At 36.9% G+C, this 23,366-nt stretch overlaps 1 protein-coding gene across 6 annotated transcripts in view; it reads left to right on the top strand.

The window, feature by feature from the left end:
- LOC107560535 (fibroblast growth factor 13-like) overlaps positions 1-23,366 on the top strand; it is a 145,879-nt gene that overhangs the window by 113,768 nt on the left and 8,745 nt on the right. For all 6 annotated transcript variants that reach the window (XM_016244752.1, XM_016244773.1, XM_016244758.1 and 3 more), the window contains 2 exons: positions 816-919; positions 21,146-21,344. In XM_016244752.1, the coding sequence (XP_016100238.1) occupies positions 816-919; positions 21,146-21,344 (303 nt within the window). The remainder of the gene's footprint in view (positions 1-815; positions 920-21,145; positions 21,345-23,366) is intronic.

Below are 23,366 nucleotides of genomic sequence, written 5' to 3' on the forward strand. Positions count from 1 at the left end.
TATATATACACAAACACACACACACACACATATATATATATAGCTTTTTATTTCAAGCTTTTTATATTAGCTTGTTTTATTTTATTTTAGCTTTAAATAAAATGACATTTCCACAGAACAATGCATTATTTAAAAAACAAAATCATAATCTTAAAGCTAAAAAAAAGCTATTTCTGCCTCTGAAACAACCATAATCAAGGCCATCTGGTTGAGGAAAAATAATACCCGACTATGTGTAGTTATGTAAAATTCGATGTTGGCTTGAAGCTTTTACAGTCCATACAGTCATTTGTAAAATAACAAAGACAGTCAGTTAGATGCTAGCTTGTTATTAGGGCATTCTAAGCTGTTGCTAGGTGGTTGCTAAGAAGTTCTGGGCAAGGGTATTTGTAAGTTTGTAAGCTGCTAAAGCAAGTAAGTTGATGTGTATGTGAGTGGACAGAATGTCAGCGTGGCTGACATGATGCTGATAAGAAACGTAAGCGTGCACATCTGCAGTCTCAGACTCATGCTGCTTGCATTTTTTGCGTTATGCCTGTCTCTGGGTGACACTTTATTCGTTTTGGGGAGGGATGCAAAAATTTGCCTTGTATGTGAACACTTCAAATTAACTCAAACCATGTAGCTATTGTGTGTTTTGTGAATGTAAAATGCTCCAGGTTTGCTTGATTTTCACTCTCCCTAATATCGTTTATTTATTTTCCCATTATAAATTACTATACAACACACATGATAGTGATATCTTAATCAATTAGCTGTACTTAGGCATAAATGTTTGCAAATATAATTGTGACTTTTCTTTGTTTCCTGTACAGCCATGTTTAACCTCATCCCAGTGGGCTTGCGAGTGGTGGCCATCCAGGGAGTTCAGACCAAACTCTATCTGGCCATGAACAGCGAGGGCTACCTGTATACTTCGGTAAGTACCTGCAACACCCTTTGTAGATGTTTGATTACGTGTACTATACCTCACTCCTTCAGCTGTTTTAAATCAAGAGGGGAAGGTCACGCCAAGCCGCTGCTCCCAGACCAACACCTGAGCTGTAGTCATTAACACTAGAGCACGCACCACTCATCCCCTGCCAAATCATGATATCAGACACTCCCGATAAACAGACCTCCATGTGAACCAAGATCAAATGGTCACATAGCCTTTAAGAAATGTTCTTGCTCTCGAACCCCTTACTGGGCCGGGAAAAAAAGGTCACTCCTAAGAGTTCGGCACAGTGTTTCACAGATTTCTCCATATAAACAGATGAAGCCTGTACTGTGCGCTAGTCTCACACCCTCTCTCCATATGGCATGCTGTCAGAAAATGAGTTAAGTTACAGCTGTGACAAATATCTCAAGATGTTTTCATAACCTCAGCTCAACACTCGTAGTTTAGATTATGCGCAGCCCCGCACACTAAGTGGCGTGATTACAGGGTGGATGGCTTAGAGATGTTTGTTTACTGGCTGTGGTTGGGCAGAACTTTGCCCCCCTCACCCCCTCATAGTCGTGACCTTCCGCTTGCTTGTACCAGACGAAATGTCGGTGCATTGGCATTCGTCTTGGTTACTATGGTGATGCAGGCAAGGCAGTATGTGGGTTGTGCAAATGTACACCAGTTCCAATCATTTTGTTCAGCTTCAGTGAAAGATAGATGAAACTCTCTGCTTTCATAAGCACACGTGAAATCATCCTTAATTAGCAAAATACATATAGAGGACTGTTTGTAATTGCTCTTAATGTTTAATTGTACATGGAAAACACTACGAATCATCAGTGCGTTCAGTTGTCAAGATGATTTGGTTGTTGACTGTTGCAGTAATAGTGAATAATTACTATTATTGAAACGTAGTTGTTGTTGCCCAGAAGATGTTTTAGTCCCTTGCTGAGAGGTTTTTCTCCGCCTTTCTCTGAAATAGAGCTGGACGGGTGGGTTTTCCCAGTGCATGAATTGAGTAACATGCCTTTCATTGCAAAGATGACTAATATCGAAACACTGATACATTTAGAAACTTGTGAAAATATGCTGAACAGGCAGTCTGCATCCCAACATTGATTGACTGCATGAAGACATGAATAATGCAGTAACCTACCTGCCAAACTTCTGCTGCAAGACAAATGTCAAATGGCATGTGGTTGGCATTACTGGAGCTGGTGTTGTCTGACAGGAGAGAGTGGGTGCAAATGACTACACAGTCTCAACAACAACAACAACAACAACACGGCACACACACACTCTTGCACTCAACTTCAATCTTGAGACTGACAGAAATCCTCCATATTATAAATAACAGTAAAATGGCTGGACACTAAGCTATGGAGAAGGATAATTGAGGAAACTTATCAAAACAGGAAACAGATGTTGCCTGAGAAAGCTGGCTTGGTCAGGATAGTGGATCAACTGATTGACTTCTAATGACCAACTATAGACAATATTAGTAAAGTTGGCTAATTTATCTGTATTTTACATAAACACAGACAATACCATTCAAAAGTTTGGGATCGGTAATGTTTTTTTATGCTTTTGAAGGAAGTCTCTTGTACTTACCAAGGATGCATTTATTTGATCAAAAAGACAGTAAAATAGTTATATTATTAAATATTATTACACCTTAAATTAACTGTTTTCTGTTTTAATATATTTTAAAATGCAATTTATTCCTGTAAGCTGAATTTTCAGCATCATTACTCCTGTCTTCAGTGTCACATGATTGTTCAGAAATCATGCTGATTTAAGAAACATTTGTAAATGTAAATAATAATATCTGTAAATGTAAATAATAATAATAATAATAAAAAGACATGTGAACCTCACTTATATTGACATGTAGATTCATTGTTGGAAGATGTATTACTTATAGGGGTGTAACTATTTCAAACCGAACCGAAAAAACACGATACACCACCCACGATACATATCGCAGTACTCTTGGTACGTACCATGCTCGGTTCCCGCCCCCCACAGCCCTGGACTCGCACCACTGCTCATTTCAAATCTGACAATGCATGTTGAATATGGTTTGTTGAAAATAACAATGCGTAAAACAGACCTATTGGCTTCTCACATTACAACAGCAATGATAAAAAACGTGGACAAACAACACTGAATGCCATATGCACAGTAGTATACCAGTCATTTACGCCTTCCTCACCCGGGTGTTGAAAGTGCATGAGCGCAGGTAAGACATACACTATCTGTGTTTAAACTATACTCATTTGCGTGTTTTTAAGCCTTGTCAATTGAAACATTCAAGCAAAGAATAAGTGCTTGAGAACTCACGCATGCTGTTTGAAGATGTGTGTATGTGTGTGTGTGTGCGTACTCATCTGTAGCGAGAGCAAATATTAATTTCTCTTTCAAGACTTGCGTTTGAACTCACAAACTAACACAAACAAATCAACATGCCCGTCTTTGTGAGTATCCTTGCAAACACCATTGGTCACGTCTTAAGGGAATGTAAACAGTCGAGAAAGACAACGCATGTGTATCAGTATAAGTGTACTGGATCTGTGAATTATGTCTTAAAGGAACAGCAGTCTATTCTTGCTGTCTGTTTGTTAAACAACAAAAGACAAGGAAATCACTCACTTCTCTTGATTGAATATTTTTGTAACTTCAACAAGGTTTGGTCTTTAATAGAGAGTTGGTTATCGTTTGAATTTTATCAATTCCGATTCTGCTTATCGATTCCGATTCTTTTCGACTCCCAGTTTCGATTCCATTGTGATTAAATAATGATATCAAACATTTATCCTGTGTCTCTTTTTTGCAAAGCTTTTATTGGAGATGAATACCATGAACAAAAATCAACAGGCTACATAAAAACTGGACTCTTTAAGAGCTGTTTGTGTGCAAAATAGAACGGCATTATTCTGGATAAATTGAGTCCCCCCCCCCTTTTTTTCCCCCCAATATAAGTTGTGGTTCTCTCATGATTCTGAAGAAAAAACATTAGACAACTAAACAAAATCACATGTAATTTATGAATAAATTATTCAATGACTCACTCAAGATGTACTTGTTTCATTGCCGGATAAATCAGCATTCTTGAACGAATCTCTTGTGTGATTCAAAGACAAATACATTTTAACAGCCCCTTTTCACCACCTACTGGCTTAACAATGTAATCGGCAAATCTTCATTTGAAGTGTCAAATTACTCTCAAAAGGTGATTTACTCTATTTTAATCGCTACCATACACATCGTACACACAGTTTATATCTGAACTATAAACTTTTATCCCAGTACTTCTGTGATTTGAATGTTTGTAACACAGAAATAATAATACTGTGTGGTTGAAAAGACTGAAGCTGTTTCATTCATGACAGATGACAGCTGCTCTCTTTAGGTCAATGGCAGTGCGAAAGCAAAATTAAATGTTCAAATCACACTGATGTGATCGTACTCTGCACGGACGAACCAAGTGATCACAACATTGATCGTACACGTCAAAGGTTGAGGAATGAAACAAACAAATAATTGTAATTTAGGAATAGAATCATGTTGGTGTTAGAATCGTGTTCGTGATCTTTAACGATCTATTAAATTAAAGTGCTTTGTCATGTTGGTGGTGACACCTCTCTTGCAACATGTTTAGCTATCACAGATATTATGCTTAGCTTTTTTGGCATCTGATCGCAAATGTAGCCAAACTTTGGAGCGCTTAGAATAGCGAGCAAGGTCCTGGCAGATCGCTAGGTCCGGTCCTCACAGATGAAGAAAAAAAGTGCATAGGAATCGATAGGCGGAATCGAAATTTTAATTTGACAACAAGTATCCGATTCCCAACCCTAGTCTTTAATTTATACAGTGAAATATGCACTGTTATTTTACATTTGTTTACTTTTACATTTCTGTGCCTGAAAAACTGTTTATTTTATTTGTATCTTTGCTCTATTGTATTTATTTGTGCTGTTGCATTTAGTTTGATTATTTGTTATTATTTTCTTTATTTTTATTTGACCATAGTCCTTTTTTCCCTGAACATAGCACAAACCGAGCTATGACCCTAAAACCGTGAACCGAACCAAACCGTGAGCAATCTGAACCGTTACACCCCTACTTGTGTAATATTTTTTGGATATGTCACGTTAAAATTAATTCAAATTTTACCCTAAATTTATTTAGTTTTTTTTTTTTTAGTTTTTTTTTTTGTCCGACTGCATCTCCCTAGCTGTTTTTAAATGTGTGTTATGTAAACACCCCCTTAAGAAACACATTAGGTGAATCTTAAATAGTGGTCGACCGATATTGTTTTTTTGACAGCCGATGCCGATATCTTTGCATGTAGGGTGGCTGATATAAAGCCGATATAATTTTATTTATTTTAATTAATGTTTTAAGAAATTTGAATTCATTTGAAAATGGATTAAAAAGTAAACGTGTTAAATAAACATATTTATACTTTAGATGACAAAGTATTTTTCACAAATAAATAAACATTTAATAAAAAAAGAAGTAAACACTGTAACCAACAGGGCACTCAGTATTCTGGGAAGTTTGTGTGCATTGGGATTTGGGAATCATATTTTTTCAAATAAAGCCAAGGTAACACTGATTTTACATACAACACACAGAGGAAAAGACATGAATATGGCAGTGGGAAAATGCATAAAGCGCAGCATAATTTGAAATCACGAGTTTAAAGTTTGTCGATCGCGCATCTACGGTGGCTGAGGAGTGCAAAACAAATCACAATTCTGAAAACAAAATAACAAATTACAAACGCAAATGCAAATATAAAAAACAAAATAACAATTCAGAAAACATAACAACAATTCAGAAAATATTATAACAAGTCAAAAAACACAACGACAAATCCAAAAACAAACCGTACGCATCTCCAGTGAAGCTGAACTCTCCTCCTGTCCGCATTCCATTCGCACGGACCGACCGTCACGCCGAGAACACGTGATCATGCAGGATACAAATGCACACTTCACAATATCTCACAACTGGATCCGACTAAGTTTGCAAGCTTTGTGAAATTAAATGTTCATTAGTCATTCAAAGATTTGTTTAAATTATATAAATGCGTATTTACTGAATGCTGACGGCAATCAAGAAAGTATTATAATGTTTGCCTTTCTATTACTAATAATATAAAATCAATCGTTATAATCCTTTTTGTATACATTTTAATTCCTTTGTTTAACGGTTCTATCTGATTATTTATCAGACTTTTATCAGACTTCTATCCGTATTAGACAGAACTGTTAACGACAATGGCGAACAAGAGAGAGAATGCTGCCGCTGTCAGCGCCGTCAAAATAAAAGTCCCACCTCAAATGCATCGGCCAAACAGGAAAACATATCGGCTTATGCCGATATTTAAAAAATGCCAAATATCGGCCGATATATCGGCCTTGGCGATAAATCGGTCGACCACTAATCTCAAACCACCTAATTTTCTTGAAAGCGATTCATTGACTAGTCATTCAAGCAACCCACTAACTAGTTAATTTTGAAAATCTGTATTTTTGCACATACCTAGTCCAGGAGCAGTGTTTTTCCAGCAGCTCGCTCATCCATGGTACAAACCTGTTGCCATCTAATCTGTCCTGTGTAACAAGGTTATTTTCGTAAACGAAAACTAAAACTAAGACGAAAACGATTGATGAAAAAACTATTTCGTAAACTGAAATAAAATAAAAATGACAAAATAATTGAAAAACTAAAACGAAACGAAACTAACAACAGTTATTGAAATACTAACTGAAATAAAATAATAATTATCAAAAATAAATAATCGTTTTCGTAATAATTACGTTCTCACCCCTTGGCAGAAAAATATATGAGCTGTGTGGCGCTGGCGGTTTAGGGAAATACCTATAAATGGCGCATCGGGCACATGAGGTTGTCTGACGGAGAGACGCAAAGCAGTTTAAACCAGAGTCCTGCACAGGTCCTGTTTGGTAAACATGCACCAGCAGTACTTAACAGAACACTCAACCCGTTATCCAACAGCAGCACTAATTTAATTCTGTACCAGACCAGACCCGTTTGACATAAAGACCGCGAGTCGCGACCCGAACCGCACCCGCATTAAATCTATTACATCAGGTAGGCAAAATTATTTATTTTCTCATGTAACACAAGCAATCAAACCAAAATTAGGCATTCTAAGTTGGTGCTTTGAAGAAAAACAGACATGCAGCGCAATGTAATAATTAACAGAAAAAAAGACGAGAACACGCATCCTTTCTGAAAACAATACAAAACTTTAGCATAGCATGATCACTCTGCCAGGCTTTCGGACAAATGTGCATAGGCTAAATCAAATCATAAACACGCTTATAATTCTTAATAAATGAAAAGAGCATATTCAAATATGAGTCTTTACTGTTAAATGCGATTGCCGTTATTATTGAATTTCATTAGTCCCAGTTATGATTTATGTGCAGTTGTTCACGGAAAAGTGAGCAAGACACGACAGTTACAATATATTATGATTGTTAAAAAAGAAAAAAGACATCTAACCATCATAACCAAATTAGGCTACATTTATTGTCATATTAAATATCTCAATACACATCATTAGATATGACATTAAGCACAACTTGTGTAGATTTATTTAGTAAAAAGGCTTTGACTGCTTCATTTTGGGGTATAGTTGTATACTTTTACCATTTAATCAATCTCAGCATGCGTTAATTTTGTGTCGCTAGACATTTGCGTCACTAAGGCTAAATTATGCCTAAGAATTTCTTTGGCCTGCACTCTGGAAGTGATCTGTTAATTCTGCTAAACTTTAATTAAAACTGAAACTAAACTATATAAAAACTAAATAAAAATGTGTTCACAAAATAAAAACTAAACTAAAACTAACAACAATATGAATTAAACTAATAAAAACTAAACTGAATTGTATAGCAAATTTGAAAACGATATTAAAATAAAACTAATTTAAAAATTCCAAACTGTAATAACCTTGTTGTGTAATGCTGTTTTCAGGACGCTTTGGGCTGAACTCACAGCAGGCGGGAGAAAGACAAGCAAGGCAGCAGACAAGAGACTCTCACATGAAGTCTGACAAAAGCATGTAATCTGTTCATAATGTTAGGTGTTATACAGCCATAACATATCCAGCAGGAGCCTTAAGGGATGATAGGGAAGCAACGGGATCTAAACACACACACAGCTACTGCACATCCCGACCACAAGCACACTGTAACTCAAGGCGGTTCTCTGTTCCCGCTCAGTGACTTTAATGATGTGTGCCTTAGCGTCTGTAATGAAAACATATGTGCCGGAGTGCTCATTAAATTAAAGCTATGTTTTTAACAACAGCAACGTTGTGTCGCCGTGTGGCATCCTGGTCGACGACAGAAGGACGGAGGGTATATTTAAACGTTTCTCTGAGTGACAGCACAGCAAGGTTCTGTGGGTGTTAATATTTTATTCCGACTGTAGCCGTTAGTCTGGAGAGTGTTAATACACATAGGTCTTTGAACATTCATCTCCATTTGTTCCCTGTATTCATTTCCATTTTAAAAGCTTTTCCTGCAGTTGCATTCCATTGTAATTTTCCAAGATCAGATATGCAATTTTGTGAAATGTTCATGAATATAGAAATGAAAGGCGATTTTTGGGTGAATGAGAGTAGAATGTGCTGATGTTATGGAGTATACTGTAACTCTTTGAAATAATCCAGCGCTTACACTGTGGTGGAGAGCTTTCAGCTGGCATAAGTGGATGGTGATTATGGGTGAAGGAGTGTGTGGCATTGCAGTATTCTAAACAGTATTATAAAGTCTTTTAATGATTTAGTATGCTGTAATTCTGAAGTCTCTCTGTGTTCTTGTAATGTGTGTGTGTGTGTGTGTTTTTCTGGGGTTTCTGATCCCCTCACAATTGGCTCTTTGTGTCTGCTGCTATGGTGCTGCTATGGAGCCACATGCTGCCTGAGCCACACAGCCAGCCAATCACACACCAGTGATGCTGGGATGTCTCCAATCAATGGAGAGTATGTAGTGAGTGACGTATGAGAGTTTTGAATCAGCTCTTGTGCTGCTGTGAGATTTTACACCCGTTTCTGTTGGTAGTTTTCTATAAAGTCTATAAACTCTGTGTTTTTCAGTATTTTGCCTAGTTATATTTACCATTCAAATGTTTGGGGTCAGTAAGATTTTTTAAAGAAATTAATAATTTTATTTAGCAAGGAAAAGTCCTGAAAAAAAAGCATCACAGTTTCCACAAAAATATTAAGCAGCACAACTGTTTTCGACACGGTATTACTTAAGCTCTAAATTAGCATATTAGAATGATTTTTGATCAAATAAATACAGCCTTGGTGAGCATAAGATACTTTTTTTTAAATGTATATTTAAAAAACTAGCGACCCCAAACTTTTGAACTATTTTACTGTGTATTTCAGTATTTTTTTTTTTTAGATATTAGGGGAAATTGAATATGTAATATATCTTGATATTTATCAGTTTGCTCTGTAATTTGCTTAACCTATTTGCAGTCAAGTGGAATCAAAATGTTTAATGCAAGAAGTAAACAAAAAAATTAAGATACATATTTTCCATTATAATTTTACAAATAAAAATAATTTCAATTTATACGAACAAAGCAATAAATGTTCAAGACAGCATTATCTCATATCATAAATCTTTCTTATATAAAAATGCCAAATTAGATTTCCATTACCATTTTTGACTGATAATGCAAATGAATCATTAAATCATGGCTTGGTATTGAATCTGTTCATTGAAACTGAAAATTTGGCCTGATTTATGAAAGGGAATTGAACTCTATTATCCAGTGGCATCTCTTTACCCCACGAGAAATAAAGAACAAATCAACTAGTTGACAAACACATGTGCGCACACAAGCATCCATAGTTATTACATGTGAAGCTAAAATGCATTGAAAATGGCCACATTGATTGTCCAAGGCAGTGCAAATATAGCAAGTATAACCAAATTATTAATAAACCAATGTCAAATGAAATGTACTGAATGTTATACAGTTATTGTGGTCTATTACAAACCAAATCAACCATAACATGTCATAAAGCAGTATCCTACAATTCAGCATTTTTACTATAACACAGTCAATCAGCAGCAAAGAATTAAGTCAGAATGACTCACCAGTGCAGTTCACTTTAAAGAAAAGTTGCACAATAACCTTTTTTTTTTTTGTAAGAACATATCAGTGATTTTCCTTTTTTGAGATCTGGTAGTCCATGAATGAATTATTTTTCATTTGAAAGCATAGCGAGGGCGTTTAACCTCTGCTGACCCACTGCATGTTGTTGTAAAGTTTTCTTTTCAAAGGTTCTCTCATATGGAGCACTCTAACCAGATTTACATGCACAAAAATATTACAATATGAATCTTAAGTTATATTCAGTCAGTGATCACCCAGAAAACCCTAGAGACTGCATAGCAAAATGCTTAAAAAGGTGTTTTTGCAGTCTGTGTTTGTGATCAGAAGAATATATAGAAAGAAAATACATGCATGAGTGAGTCTGTATGTCTGAGTGCAAATGTATTCATCCATCAGCGTGACAGTGAGTGGGAGAGAGGAAATCAATTAAACATGTGTTCTGTTCTCTGCACACTTTCTCTTTACATTTAATAAACCGAACCACATGATTCAATCCTAAGTTGTGCTTAATGGTAATACCTGCTGTTTGATCAGTGAACACATCAAATATTAAAACAACCATGCAAATATAAATGGTTTAATCACAACATAATACAAATGAACAGTTGATCAGATGACAGTCCTGGCTCTCCGGGCGAAGTGCGGGTTCTCCTGTAAGCTGCTCTGCAAGTGCATTTGAAGTCGAAAATCAGTTTAGTGTTTAGCAGGCAGAGACAGGCACATCAATATTAGAAGCCCACAGACTACAGTGAGAGCACAGCCACCGTAGCCTTCTGTAGTGGCCATAAGCGACACTGCAAGGGAACAATTCAGACCTTATAGAACACTTTCTACAAATACAGTACACGTCCCATGCCTTTTTTTAAGAGCAGTTAAGGCACAAATCCTGTATCTTTTGTTTTGAGAACTATTAAATATGTTTGATCAAACTGTTTTATGACTATTATTATTTAGACATTACCAAATTGCAAATACCATAGAAAATGAATAGAAAGCAAAATGCCTCATATGATGTTTGTCAGTATTTGTTAATGCATGAAAACAGAATATATATAAATAAATATATATATATGTATGTATATATATATATATATATATATATATATTAGAAGCCCACAGACTACAGTGAGAGCACAGCCACCGTAGCCTTCTGTAGTGGCCATAAGCGACACTGCAAGGGAACAATTCAGACCTTATAGAACACTTTCTACAAATACAGTACACGTCCCATGCCTTTTTTTAAGAGCAGTTAAGGCACAAATCCTGTATCTTATATATATATTAGGGCTGAGCAAGTTAACATGTTATTATCACGTTAACGCATTAATTGATTAACGACAATTATTTTATCACGTGTTAATGCAGTTTTTTATTATTATGAAAGTCTGTTGCTCACTGGCTCTGAATACACATACAGACAAACCATGGGTCACCGGAGGGGAGGGATGTTGATCAGTATTGGCTTGGGATGGGTGTCATCACACGTCTCAACCAATGAGAGCATTTGGGGTGGGCCTAAAAGACTGCAGCGGCGCTCACATGAAGCGCTTACGACTTCATAAGTGGGAAATAGGAAGTGTCCAATAGCACGTGAAAACAGCAGAGAAGCGCTCTCGCTCAGCACGGTGGAGTGCATCGTTTTGTTAACTTTGTGGTTTATTATGTTGAGTCGTTTGGTACGCGGTAACACACGGCCCTCTCACAATATATTGCTTTACTGATCTATCGTTTTTGCCGCTACGGTAATGAGGAGGGCGTGTTTTACTTTCAGGAATAGTAATCGAGCCAGAGTAGGCGAGTTGTAAGCTTTAAGGCCACAGTGACACCTTGTGTTGTTCCCAAACCAAATACAAGAAGTGTAGCCTATATGACGTGCCTGTTGATAGTGGGATGAATGACTTAGATGGCAACATGGTCAAAATCTTATTTCACGGGTTAAGTCATTTAAAATCACTTTATGTAGCCTTTCCTATGGAACCCCTAAAGGGACATGTTGGTGGGAAAAATACGTGGTAGAAGGAAAAAATATTTTTTCAAATCTTTTGCGCTCTCCTGAGAAACTTTGTCTGAACTCAACTGGTTGTGTAAGGGTACGCGGTAACACACGGCCCTCTCACAATATATTGCTTTACAGATCTAACACGTTTGCCGCTCAGAAATGTACACGCAATCATGCTACACGTATCAGAAGTTCAGCGCTCCGGCACTATATGCGCACCGCGCCTGAGCCCAACTAAACCACTCTCTGGCCCACCTCTTCCAACCGAGCCAGGGGATGGCTAAATGAACCGTGCCCGAGAGTGGCACGGAGCGATCACATTAGTCAAACGAACCGGGCATTGAGGGTCAAACGCGCTCGGGCACGGTTAAGATTGCCTAGTGTGTGAGTACACCCTTATTCTCCCGAATCCCGCACACACGAGTCTCTACCCACCCGCACTCGCCCATCAAGTGTTGTCCCGCGCCGCACTCTGTCGCGTTGGGTCTTGCAATTGTGCAGGTCTCTACTTGAAAGGTGCCTGTTATAATGTTATGATCGAGGCTCTAGACTCTGAGCATAACATGTTTTTCTATAACAAACTATAAAATATTTTCTAAAAAAATGTTAATGCCCTGGCAGTGGCAAATAACTTTGGTTTTATATTTAATTTGATTACATTAATGTCATAAGTTGAGATTTACAAGAAATGTTTTAACTGCTACTATGTAAAAGGAATACTGCTATAAAAAAGCACCTTATTTGTTTAAAGTGTTTGCAAACCAAATGTTATTGCACTTTTGTTCATATAGCAGTACTTTTAAATGAAAAAGTGCACAATACACTACTTTTGAATTCATTATTGAATTTTGTGCATGGCAATGCGATTAATCACAGAAAATCATGTGATTAATTGCGATTAAACAATTTGAATCGTTGCCCAGCACTAATATATATATATACTACATGGAAGTAGTCATGAACCGGAGAAGAAGAAGCAGCTCTCGTGAACATGCTTTGGAGATTGAAGCGGAAGTAAAGAAAATTTTTGCCACACAAAAAGTATTCCTGTGACTGTCATTTCAAAAAATTCATGTTGAACCACTGGAGTAACATGGACTACTTCTATGATGTTTTCACTACTTTTCTGGGCCTCAGAAATGAAATTTACTTTTAAAACTCTCGGATTACATTTAAAGGAGACATATTATGCCCCTTTTTACAATATGTAATATAAGTCTCTGGTGCCCCCAGAAAATGTCTGTGAAGTTTCAGCTCAAAATACTCCACAGATCATTTATTATAACATTTTGAAAATGCCTATTTTGAGTGGAAGCAGAAACACGCTGTTTATCGGGCCTGTTTCTTTAAATGCAAATGAGCTGCTTCTCCCCATGCCCTTTTCCAGAATAGAGCTGCGCCATTACAGCTCAGACCTGCTAAAACATCTGTTTTGGTTCTGATTATCATGTTTATCGCACTGAAATCATGTGTTTTAAACCATATGAGTTTAAACTTCTGATATACGGTTTTCTGAGTGCACACATCTGAAGCACACGGACAGAAAGCGGCTGTCACAGCATGTGAGTACTAAACTAAGTTCTCATTCACACACAAGTTTACGTTAAATACACACACGAGTTACAAAAACAGTCGATTATGTCTGTGAAGGTAAACAGCTGAGAAATAAATCGCATATTTATTTTAGAACTGTGTGGCAGCAGCAATATACATTAAATAAATCAATAAATCCACTGCTCTCTTGTCTCCTCTGAGGCTGGGACTCTAAACAGTGTTCTGTGCTCGTCTGTGCAGCCAAAGACAGAACAGTTAGCATGTTTTGCTCAAATTTTCGCCATGGCATTAGAGCTGGTACACCGTTGTCCCTTGCGAAATCAAAATGACGGTGCCGTGGGTGGAAACTTACAGATTAAAGGGCGGTAATATTATAATGAGATCCCTTTGCACGTCACCAAGGGAGCGAAATCTGAAGCGCTCGTTTTCTCAGATGCTTGAAGAAAAAGGCTTCCCAAAACAAAGGTACTGGGTTCATCTTTTTCACGTTTCCTTGGTTGGTAGATGCACCGGGGACCTGATTATAGCACTTAAAACCTGGAAAAGTCCGATTTTCATGATATGTCACCTTTAAAATATCTTCAATTGTGTTCAGAGGATGAATAAAAGTCTTAGGGAATTGGAACAACATAGGGTGAGAAATTAATGACAGAATTTACATTTTTGGGTGAAAATAATATCAAATAATTGCCTTTAAATAATATCAAGTCCTGTCCTACATTATTTTCTAATTCAGTATCCCATTTCACTTTGAAATATGTCACATTAGAAAAGTAAAATAGGTTCTGAACAGCAGTTCACATCGACTTGGCAAGAAGCTGAAAAAGGAAAACTGTAGTCCTGTGGTATTCTACTCTGTAAAGTTAGTGCCATCAGCAGTGCAACTCACTCGTTTGAGACATCTTGAGCTTCAATGATAATTCAATTATTCAGATGGGTGGTTGAGGCAGAGGGAAGGATGAGGTACAGGTGGAGAGACCTGGTTACCAGGCATCCATACTGCACTGAGCAGGAAGAAACAGCCTCTGACTGGAATAGATTCTGCCAGCTTCCCCATCTACTTCTTTTCCATAAATGGGATTGGAGTTGAAAGAGGGAGAGTGGGTAAAGTAATTAGACAGAATGAGAGAGGGAATGGGGGAGGTGTACTGTACAGAAGCTGAAAAAGAAAGAATCTTAGAGAAAAATGGAGAAGATGGTGGGAGAGGTAAAAATAAATAAGTTTAGTGGTTGAAAAAGATATTGAGAGACAAAAAGGAAGATCTGATGGAGGATGGATCAAGAGAGAGAAACACAATAAGGGAAAAATAGGAGGGAAAAGAAAATGTCGGGTGGAGGGAGAGAGCTGAGCGAATGGCGGAAGATAGAGCTCTTAGACACATATGAAGACCAAGTAGATACTCTATCCGTTTCTAGCACACACACAAACATCTCCTCATGCTTTTCCAGCTGGGAGGGGGAAGCCTCTTGGGAGAGGAGAGGGAGGGGCAATGCGGGATTTCCCCTGTCAGAGGAAAATATATTAGATACGAATCAGTGAGCTGGCAACAGCATGAATGCAGCTCCTGATATAATTACACTTGGAGATAGAATCAGCTCGAACATAAAGCACTACAACACCTCAATATCTGCTCTCTTTTACTCAGCTGTTAGGATGGTAAATTAGACATGTGGTTAGGGACCATACCGAGAAACAGCCGGAGCCCAAGTCAAGTCACTTGCCAAAATTAACACTCGTCAACATCTAAGGCAAATAAAAATTGGCTTTGAAAAGTGAATATCTGATACTTAAGTTAATGGTTTAAACTGAATTTAAATGAAATTCGTAATTCACAGACATTGACCAAAACACTGAAACCATAGTGTTCATTTAGCCGAAAAATAAAGTTTTGGGAATTATATTTGGGTAATTGGAACTCAATATGCAGAGTGTTGTGTTCACGGCTGATAAACTAGTCGTAGTAAAGCCTCTCGATATTTCAGCCAAAAATGTTTACATATTGCTAGTCTAGCATCATTGTTTGTAATGGTGAAGTGCGTCCACGTTTACCTGTTGTAGTCATAACGTGTTATCAGAGAACTATTTCGGCTGAAACTGAAAATTATAAAAATTGTTTTATTAAAAGTTTTACCTTTATTTATTGATTTCACGTTTTCAGCAAATATTTTCAGTTGCTGAACTTTTCAGCGCATCACTAAATGAATGTGTTTTTTTCTATGTGGCGACAAATAGATAAGCCACCGAAGTAACAATAAATAAACGGGGATACTGTAGAGCTAAATGAGAGATTAATGTCTCTCGCACCATCATAGTGCACATTATCTCACTTTTCTTTGTTTCACTCATTCTCAGCACTGCTGCAAGTATATGTGTGGTAATTTGATAAAACGGCCTCCTGCCTCTCCTCTCCACAAGACATCAGTGGGTGCCCAAAAATATCTGCTGTGTTTCTAAGTATATAGTTGTTCTCTAGCGTTTTTAAATAATGCCACTGCTTGCTGCAATTTTCATCAGTGTTGGTGATAAAATGGCATGGACAATTAGGAAAATGTGTTTGCTGTTTCTGCACAGTGCACCTCTCATCTAACACACTCCATCTGGAAGCTGTGTTACAGTATGTAGTGATGCCTCTGAGATTTAACAGTTCCTCTCCTTCTCTGCGTTGCACAGAGGTACAAGTACATTTGTATTGCTCATGATATTGTGGTACTTTCCTGTCTAAGCCAGATGTGAATCTTTCTTATGGCCATTTAGAGAACGGGTACTATAGCCCATTGTTACACCCACATCACATATGTTTGGACTTAGTATAACACAATTGCAGGCAAAATAGAGGCTTTGTCTCTGAAATCGAACTGCACCTTGGTTATTAAATCAATACTCCTATGCACTTGTGGTAATGCATTGTGCCTCTTTATCGATGCTGAATGGCCCTAGTCTCAAGGTTGTGACAAACCATAGGAAATAATTGATTTATCTTAAAAAGCAGAGGTGAAAGATTGTGTTGAATTTCAGGATTAATAGATGAATGTGATTCATGACTCTTTAAGTCAGTTGTGTCAGTCAGTTGTTCCAGGACCAGCCCTGTAAAGCAGCAGTCGCCAATTTGTGAACCACAGTCCAGATGCAAGCCTATGACTGGTTTCACCCAGAACACAAATCATTTTTCATACATTACCATAGTTATAAACAGTGTTTTTCTTTCTCCACATGGAGAAAGAGTGAACTGACATAAAAAGGTGCAGTAAGAGATACTATTAACACAGGAAATTAGACACAAGTTACAATAGTGTAATGTTTTTTTTTTTTTTTTTTTTTTAAATGAGAGAATATTATTCATTCATTTTTCATATTTACATTTTTTTTTTATTGGCACAGACTCTGGCCTTTTTTTCTTTAAAGCTGCTTTGGAGCAATTTTGAAATGTGCTATGCAAACACACTTATGTTAAGTTTGGGGTCTGTAAGTTTTTTTATTATTAAATTAATATTTTTTTCAAAGATGCATTAAATTGATCAAAAGTAACAGTAAAGACATTTAAAATTTTACACAAGATTTCTATTTCAAATAAACACTCAAAAATCCTGAAAAAAATCATAGTTTGCAGAAAAATATTAAGCAACACAACTATTTTCAACGTTGATGATAGTGAATCTTTCTAGAGCAGCAAACCAGCATAAAAAATATTTCTGAAGGATCGTGTCACACTGAAGACTGGAGTAATGATGCTGAAAATTCAGCTTTGACATCACAGGAATAAATTACATTTTAAATATATTAAAACTGAATTTTTTTAATTGTAGTAAAATTACATGCAATTACATGCTTTTTGATCAATTGAATGCAGCCTTACTGAAACCAAATGTTTGAATGGTACTGTACATTGAATTGAGTTTTTAATTCTGTACTGGACAAATCTGTAGACTTGACTATTTTGTCTTCGAAAATTGAACTTTGAATTTGAAAGGTAACTTGGCCATTTAAAAAGAATGTTGTCGAAGTTCACATTGCTTATTCAATTTCATAGCCATATAACACATTTACTCCTAAAACAGTGTTTATTGTAGGACCTTTATTTGTTCAGACCCTTGCTGGGAAGGACATTTAGAGAGGCATTTAGAAGCATTATGTTTTTGTGTTTTATGGATTCAGTGGTTAGCATGTGCCATTTACAATCATCCCTGTTTCCTGCCCTTATCCTCGCAACACTTCAGTCTTTTGTTTTTGTTTATGTTATTATGATAATTATGATGAATTATTCCTGATAAGATAGGGTACAATCCAGTCATTATTGAGAGCCGCTCTGCATAATGCTTTTGTGCTCCATTTGGTTGTAATTATTATGGCCTTCAGCTGAGACATTAACAGAATTATTAACAGAATATCTGTATATGAGGCACTGAAGAGGTACAGGATGTCTGAGAGTGAGTGTTTCTTCTGACTGGAAGCATGGATGAGATGAGATGCTGCCTTCCTAAACTAAGTTCTCATTCACACACAAGTTTACGTTAAATACACCCTGTTCTCACCCTGAGTGAACCCAACAGAGTGACTTTGCCACAGTGCTGATAGCTGACCAAAGATACATCTAACGTCTCGCTGATGTTTATCTCAGGTGAAGTATCGATCCCAGATCCGTCCCTTTGTGTCTACTCGTAGGATCTCACACATAATCACAGATCAAACTTTCTCATCAGGCTGACTGCTGACCCTCAGAGTGCAAATACTTTCAACGTCCACACTTCCCAACCACTCTCTGTATTGAGGATGTTTACGGGATGTAGCTCCGCACTGAGCCGACAGCCTGTCCCAGAGGAGGTGCAATGTCACGGCTGGTCTGTGACATCAGGAGTGTTCCTGTCAGCGTGTGTGGGAGCCCAGTGTCTGTGTGAGTCACCCGGAGCAGAAGGACGACTCGAGTCTGTTCGTTGAACATTGCTGCTACAATAGCTGTATATCTATGTTTGTTACAAATACATCTTAGGCAGGCAGTTCACTCTGTGGCCACCGTCTTGGTAACACTGAGTATATAAATACATAAGTACATAATAGGCACGTGTACACTATTATTCAAAAGTTTGGGGTTGTTTTTTTTTTTTTATGAAGAAATGTATACTTTTATTCAGCCAGGATTCATTTAAATGATCAAAGGTTACTGTAAAAACTTTTATAATGTTTAAAAAAAGATTTCTTTATTCAAATAAATGCTTTTGAACTTTATATTCATCAAATCACAAAGGAATCCTGAAAAAAAAATTTATCACGTTTTCCACAAAAATATTAAGCAGCACAACTGTTCTCAACATTGATAATAATTCAATCTTTCTTGAGCAGCAAATCAGCATATTAGAATGATTTCTGAAGGATCATGTGGCACTGAAGTAATGGAAAATTCAGAAAATCCAGTCTTCACAGAAATACATTTATATATTTTATATTTTGAAATATATTACAATTATTACAAAGCATGATTTGGGAATCAAATTTGGGAAATCATGCTTTAAAACAATCACAGCCATTATAAGATTTTTCAGGTTTAATATAGAGTTATGTTGCACTAGATTCTGGACCAATGAGCTTTCACTTTTGAGTGGAGCTGCCCAGCACAACCCTGGAGACAAATAACTCAAGCAGTTTGTGTATTGATTGCCAAACTCTGATTTAGATGCAGGAGATTTTAACGTCTTGTGTCTGGTTAGCTTATGCTTGATTGTCGCAGATATTGAAATTGTAACCACAATATTCATGTGCAAACACACTTATGTAATTCATGCAGGAAGCAAGATGAAATAACACAATTTGCTGTTATTTAATCTGCTATCTCCTGTATAAATCTCAAACCTGTAGATTTTCTTTGTAAGTGCATCAAGCTCTCAGAGCTGAAACACTGAACACTTTCCCCTAGTGATGTTTGCAGAGCGACACAAAGATTATTTACCGTTTCTTTCTTCCCTTGGCTCTGATGAAAAACGTAATTTGATTTACAGCTCTCTCTGTAATATTTCCACATCATTTGCCACACTCAAACAGTAAAGATTACAGCCACAAAACCCTGAGGTTCTGTAATCCATTTTAACAGAGCCGTTCAGTTACTGCAATAGCAGCTCAAAGGCTCGGCATGGATATTAATTTAACCTCTTCTAATGACTTTCTGTGTGAATTTACTTCGCTTCTGCATTTAAGGAGATGGATATGATACGAGCACATGGATTTTAAAAATCAAGCATAATAAATCCAATGTGTATAATATTATCAATATGAGTCTAAAATAAATTTTTTACTTCTTCAGAGTGATATAAAAAATGCATTACGTTTCAGCCAGTTGGTCAGCAAGTTAAGTTTTGTATGGTTCACCAGCATTAACCAGCCTGGACTAGCTGATATATAAACAGGAAGTGTGGATCCATGAGCAGTGGGTGTGTTATTGTGGTTTGCATTGGCATTGATTTATTTCGAATGCTTTATTGGGCAGGTAAATTAGTTAGACACCTCTTGAAAAGCAATTAGTTAGCCAGATAACATGCAGAATAATGTAATTTGCTGTTGCTCCATGCACTGTCTCTGATCTTTTCACCCTCTTACACCGTTTGCAATATCCTAACGAAGCACGTAGTCAATACAAGATCAAGCCTAGTGGGAGGCGAGCGATTATAATGACTCAAAGTGCACACGGTGTACTCGCACATATTCAATACAGCCGGATCCATAGACCGAGCTGAAGAGCAACCAATCCCCAAACTTCATTAGCATGTTTATGCAACACTACAACATAGATTGCTTTTGGAAGTGCTAATGAGAGAGAGCGAACAACAGACCAAGCCGGGAAGAGTGAGGATTATTAGGGGGGGGAAACATCAGATAAAAGGGGAAGTAGTGATGTTAGGAGGATGGCAGAGGGACAAAAATAATATTTGTTGCACTGGGACCAAAAGATTTTTTATTAAGTTATTTTTTTATTAATTTAAAGTGCAATTGCAAAGTAATTTCTACAGTGTTGTTTTAATATCATTGAGATGCTACTGTAGTTTTTATTAATATTTTTAATATATATTTTCTGTTTTCATTTTATAACTTGTTTTAGTACTGTTTTTGCTTTTTTTATGTCTATATAGTTTTTATTAATTCATCTCAATTTTAGTTTTATTTATTTTAGTACAGGGTTTTTTGTTGTCTGCCATTGTCTGCCATTGGTTGTCTGCCTTGTCTGCCATTGGTTGGACAGACAGATAGTCCCACCCCAAACTCATGCCATTGGTTGATGTTGTTAAATGTTTTATACTTTGCAGGGATATCAGCCTATAAAATGGCTTAGTTATAGTTGTCTTTGCATGCTAAGCTGAGAAATACAATTATTTTACAATTGTGTTTGTCTGTGTATGTGTTTATCACCATATAAATTTTTACTATCCACTGTGTCACGTAAAGTATTTTAAATTTTAAATCTCATCTTGCATCTTTTTCACTTTCCTCCTTTGCCCTTTAGGAACACTTCACACCAGAGTGCAAGTTTAAGGAGTCAGTGTTTGAGAACTATTACGTGACGTACTCCTCCATGATCTATAGACAGCAGCAGTCGGGCAGGGGCTGGTACCTAGGCCTGAACAAGGAAGGAGAGATCATGAAGGGCAACCATGTGAAAAAGAATAAGCCCGCTGCACACTTCCTCCCCAAGCCTTTGAAAGGTAAGTCACTACGTCAACACACTATGTAGTCAGTCTTATTGCTGTTGACACAGTTAAAGGATTAGTTCACTTGCAGAATAAAAATGTCCTGATAATTTACTCACTCCCATGTCATCCAAGATGTTTATGTCTTTTTTTCTTCAGTCGCAAAGAAATTAAGGTTTTTGAGGAAAACATTCCAGGAATTTTCTCCATATAATGGACTTCAATGGTGGCCAATGGGTTAAAGGTCCAAATTGCATTTTCATTGCAGCTTCAAAGGGCTCTACACAACTCCAGCCGAGGAATAAGGGCCTTATCTAGCAAAATGATGTCATTTTCAAAAATAAATAAATAAAATGTATGTACTTTTTAACCACAAATGCACATCTTGCACTAGCTCCGCGATGCGCATCTGCAAATTCACGCATCTCGTAATCACATTGGAAAGGTCAAGTGCGGTTAGCTCTTCGTCTGTGTACTCCGGTTCAAAAAGGTATGGTAGCGTGAAATACTCCCATCTCATTTTTTCCTACAACTTCAAAATCGTCCGATCTTGCACTAGCTCCGCGATGCGCATCTGCAAATTCACGCATCTCGTAATCACATTGGAAAGGTCAAGTGCAGTTAGCTCTTCGTCTGTGTACTCCGGTTCAAAAAGGTATGGTAGCGCGAAATACTCCCATCTCATTTTTTCCTACAACTTCAAAATCGTCCGACATCGTTGTTTTACCTTTTTTTGTAAAGGGCATTTGACTTTCTTTGCACGTTTGCTTTATAAACATTGGGTCGGTACTTCCGCCTACGTCATGCGTGACCTTTCCAACATGACTACGTAATGCGTGAAGTATATATACAGTGGGTACGGAAAGTATTCAGACCCCCTTAAATTTTTCACTCTTTGTTATATTGCAGCCATTTGCTAAAATCATTTAAGATAATTTTTTTCCCTCATTAATGTACACACAGCACCCCATATTGACAGAAAAACACAGAATTGTTGACATTTTTGCAGATTTATTAAAAAAGAAAAACTGAAATATCACATGGTCCTAAATATATATATATATTAAAAAAATATATTATTATTTTTTTTTAGAAAATGACCAATCGTTTCACTACATAAGACCCTTATTCCTCGGCTGGGGTTGTGTAGAGCAGTGTTTCCCAACCGGGGTGACGCGGCACCCTGGGGTGCCTTCTGTCCAGAGCAGGGGTGCTGTGTAAAAAGTCATTTTTTAATTGCTAAAATGTTCAAAAAAGCATCTATTATATAATATCCATTTCTGATGTAGCCAATAATTAGAGATGCACCGAAATTTCGGCTGCCGAAAATTAGTTCACCGCTCAGGTTTCACTTTCACGTGGTGTGACGCTCTGCGTATTATCCCGCTCTATGCATGTGCACTCCCCTCTGTCGCTCCACTCATACACCGTTCATGCGAAACGGAACAGCAAAGTCCACTCAAAAATTGAGCTGACCGGAAACATCGATGTAGTACAGTATTGTTTCTGTGTGCAATAGCCCTACTGTGTTGTTACATGGTGTTGTATACAGTGGTGTGAAAAAGTGTTGGCCCCCTTCCTGTTTTTTTAATTTTTTGCATATTTGTCACACTTAAACGATTCAGATCATCAAACTAATTTTAATATTACGCAAAGATAATGCAAGTAAATACAAAATGCAGTTTTTAAATGATAATTTCATTTATTAAGGGAAAAATGCTGTCCAACCTTACCTGGCCCTACGTGAAAAATTATTTTTTTTATTTGTGCTATCATTATTAATTTCTTTATTTGTTCTTATTTTATTACTGACTGCTTACTTGTAATTTTTTATTAAATTCAAAGTTTCTCGTGCTACTGCACCAAAATTATCCCACTGTAAAATAAAAAAAACACTGAGTGAGCAAAAATTCGTGAGATAGCTAGTTATAATAGTAATTAAATAATGTTTACATATGTATAAATGCCTACATTAAAATCGGTCATATAAATTGGTCTCTTCACCAGAAATAGTCTCAATCTTTACAATAATTAATC

The sequence above is a fragment of the Sinocyclocheilus grahami genome, unplaced genomic scaffold (genome assembly GCF_001515645.1).
Source record: "Sinocyclocheilus grahami isolate Dianchi unplaced genomic scaffold, SAMN03320097.WGS_v1.1 scaffold23.1, whole genome shotgun sequence".
NCBI lineage: Eukaryota > Metazoa > Chordata > Actinopteri > Cypriniformes > Cyprinidae > Sinocyclocheilus > Sinocyclocheilus grahami.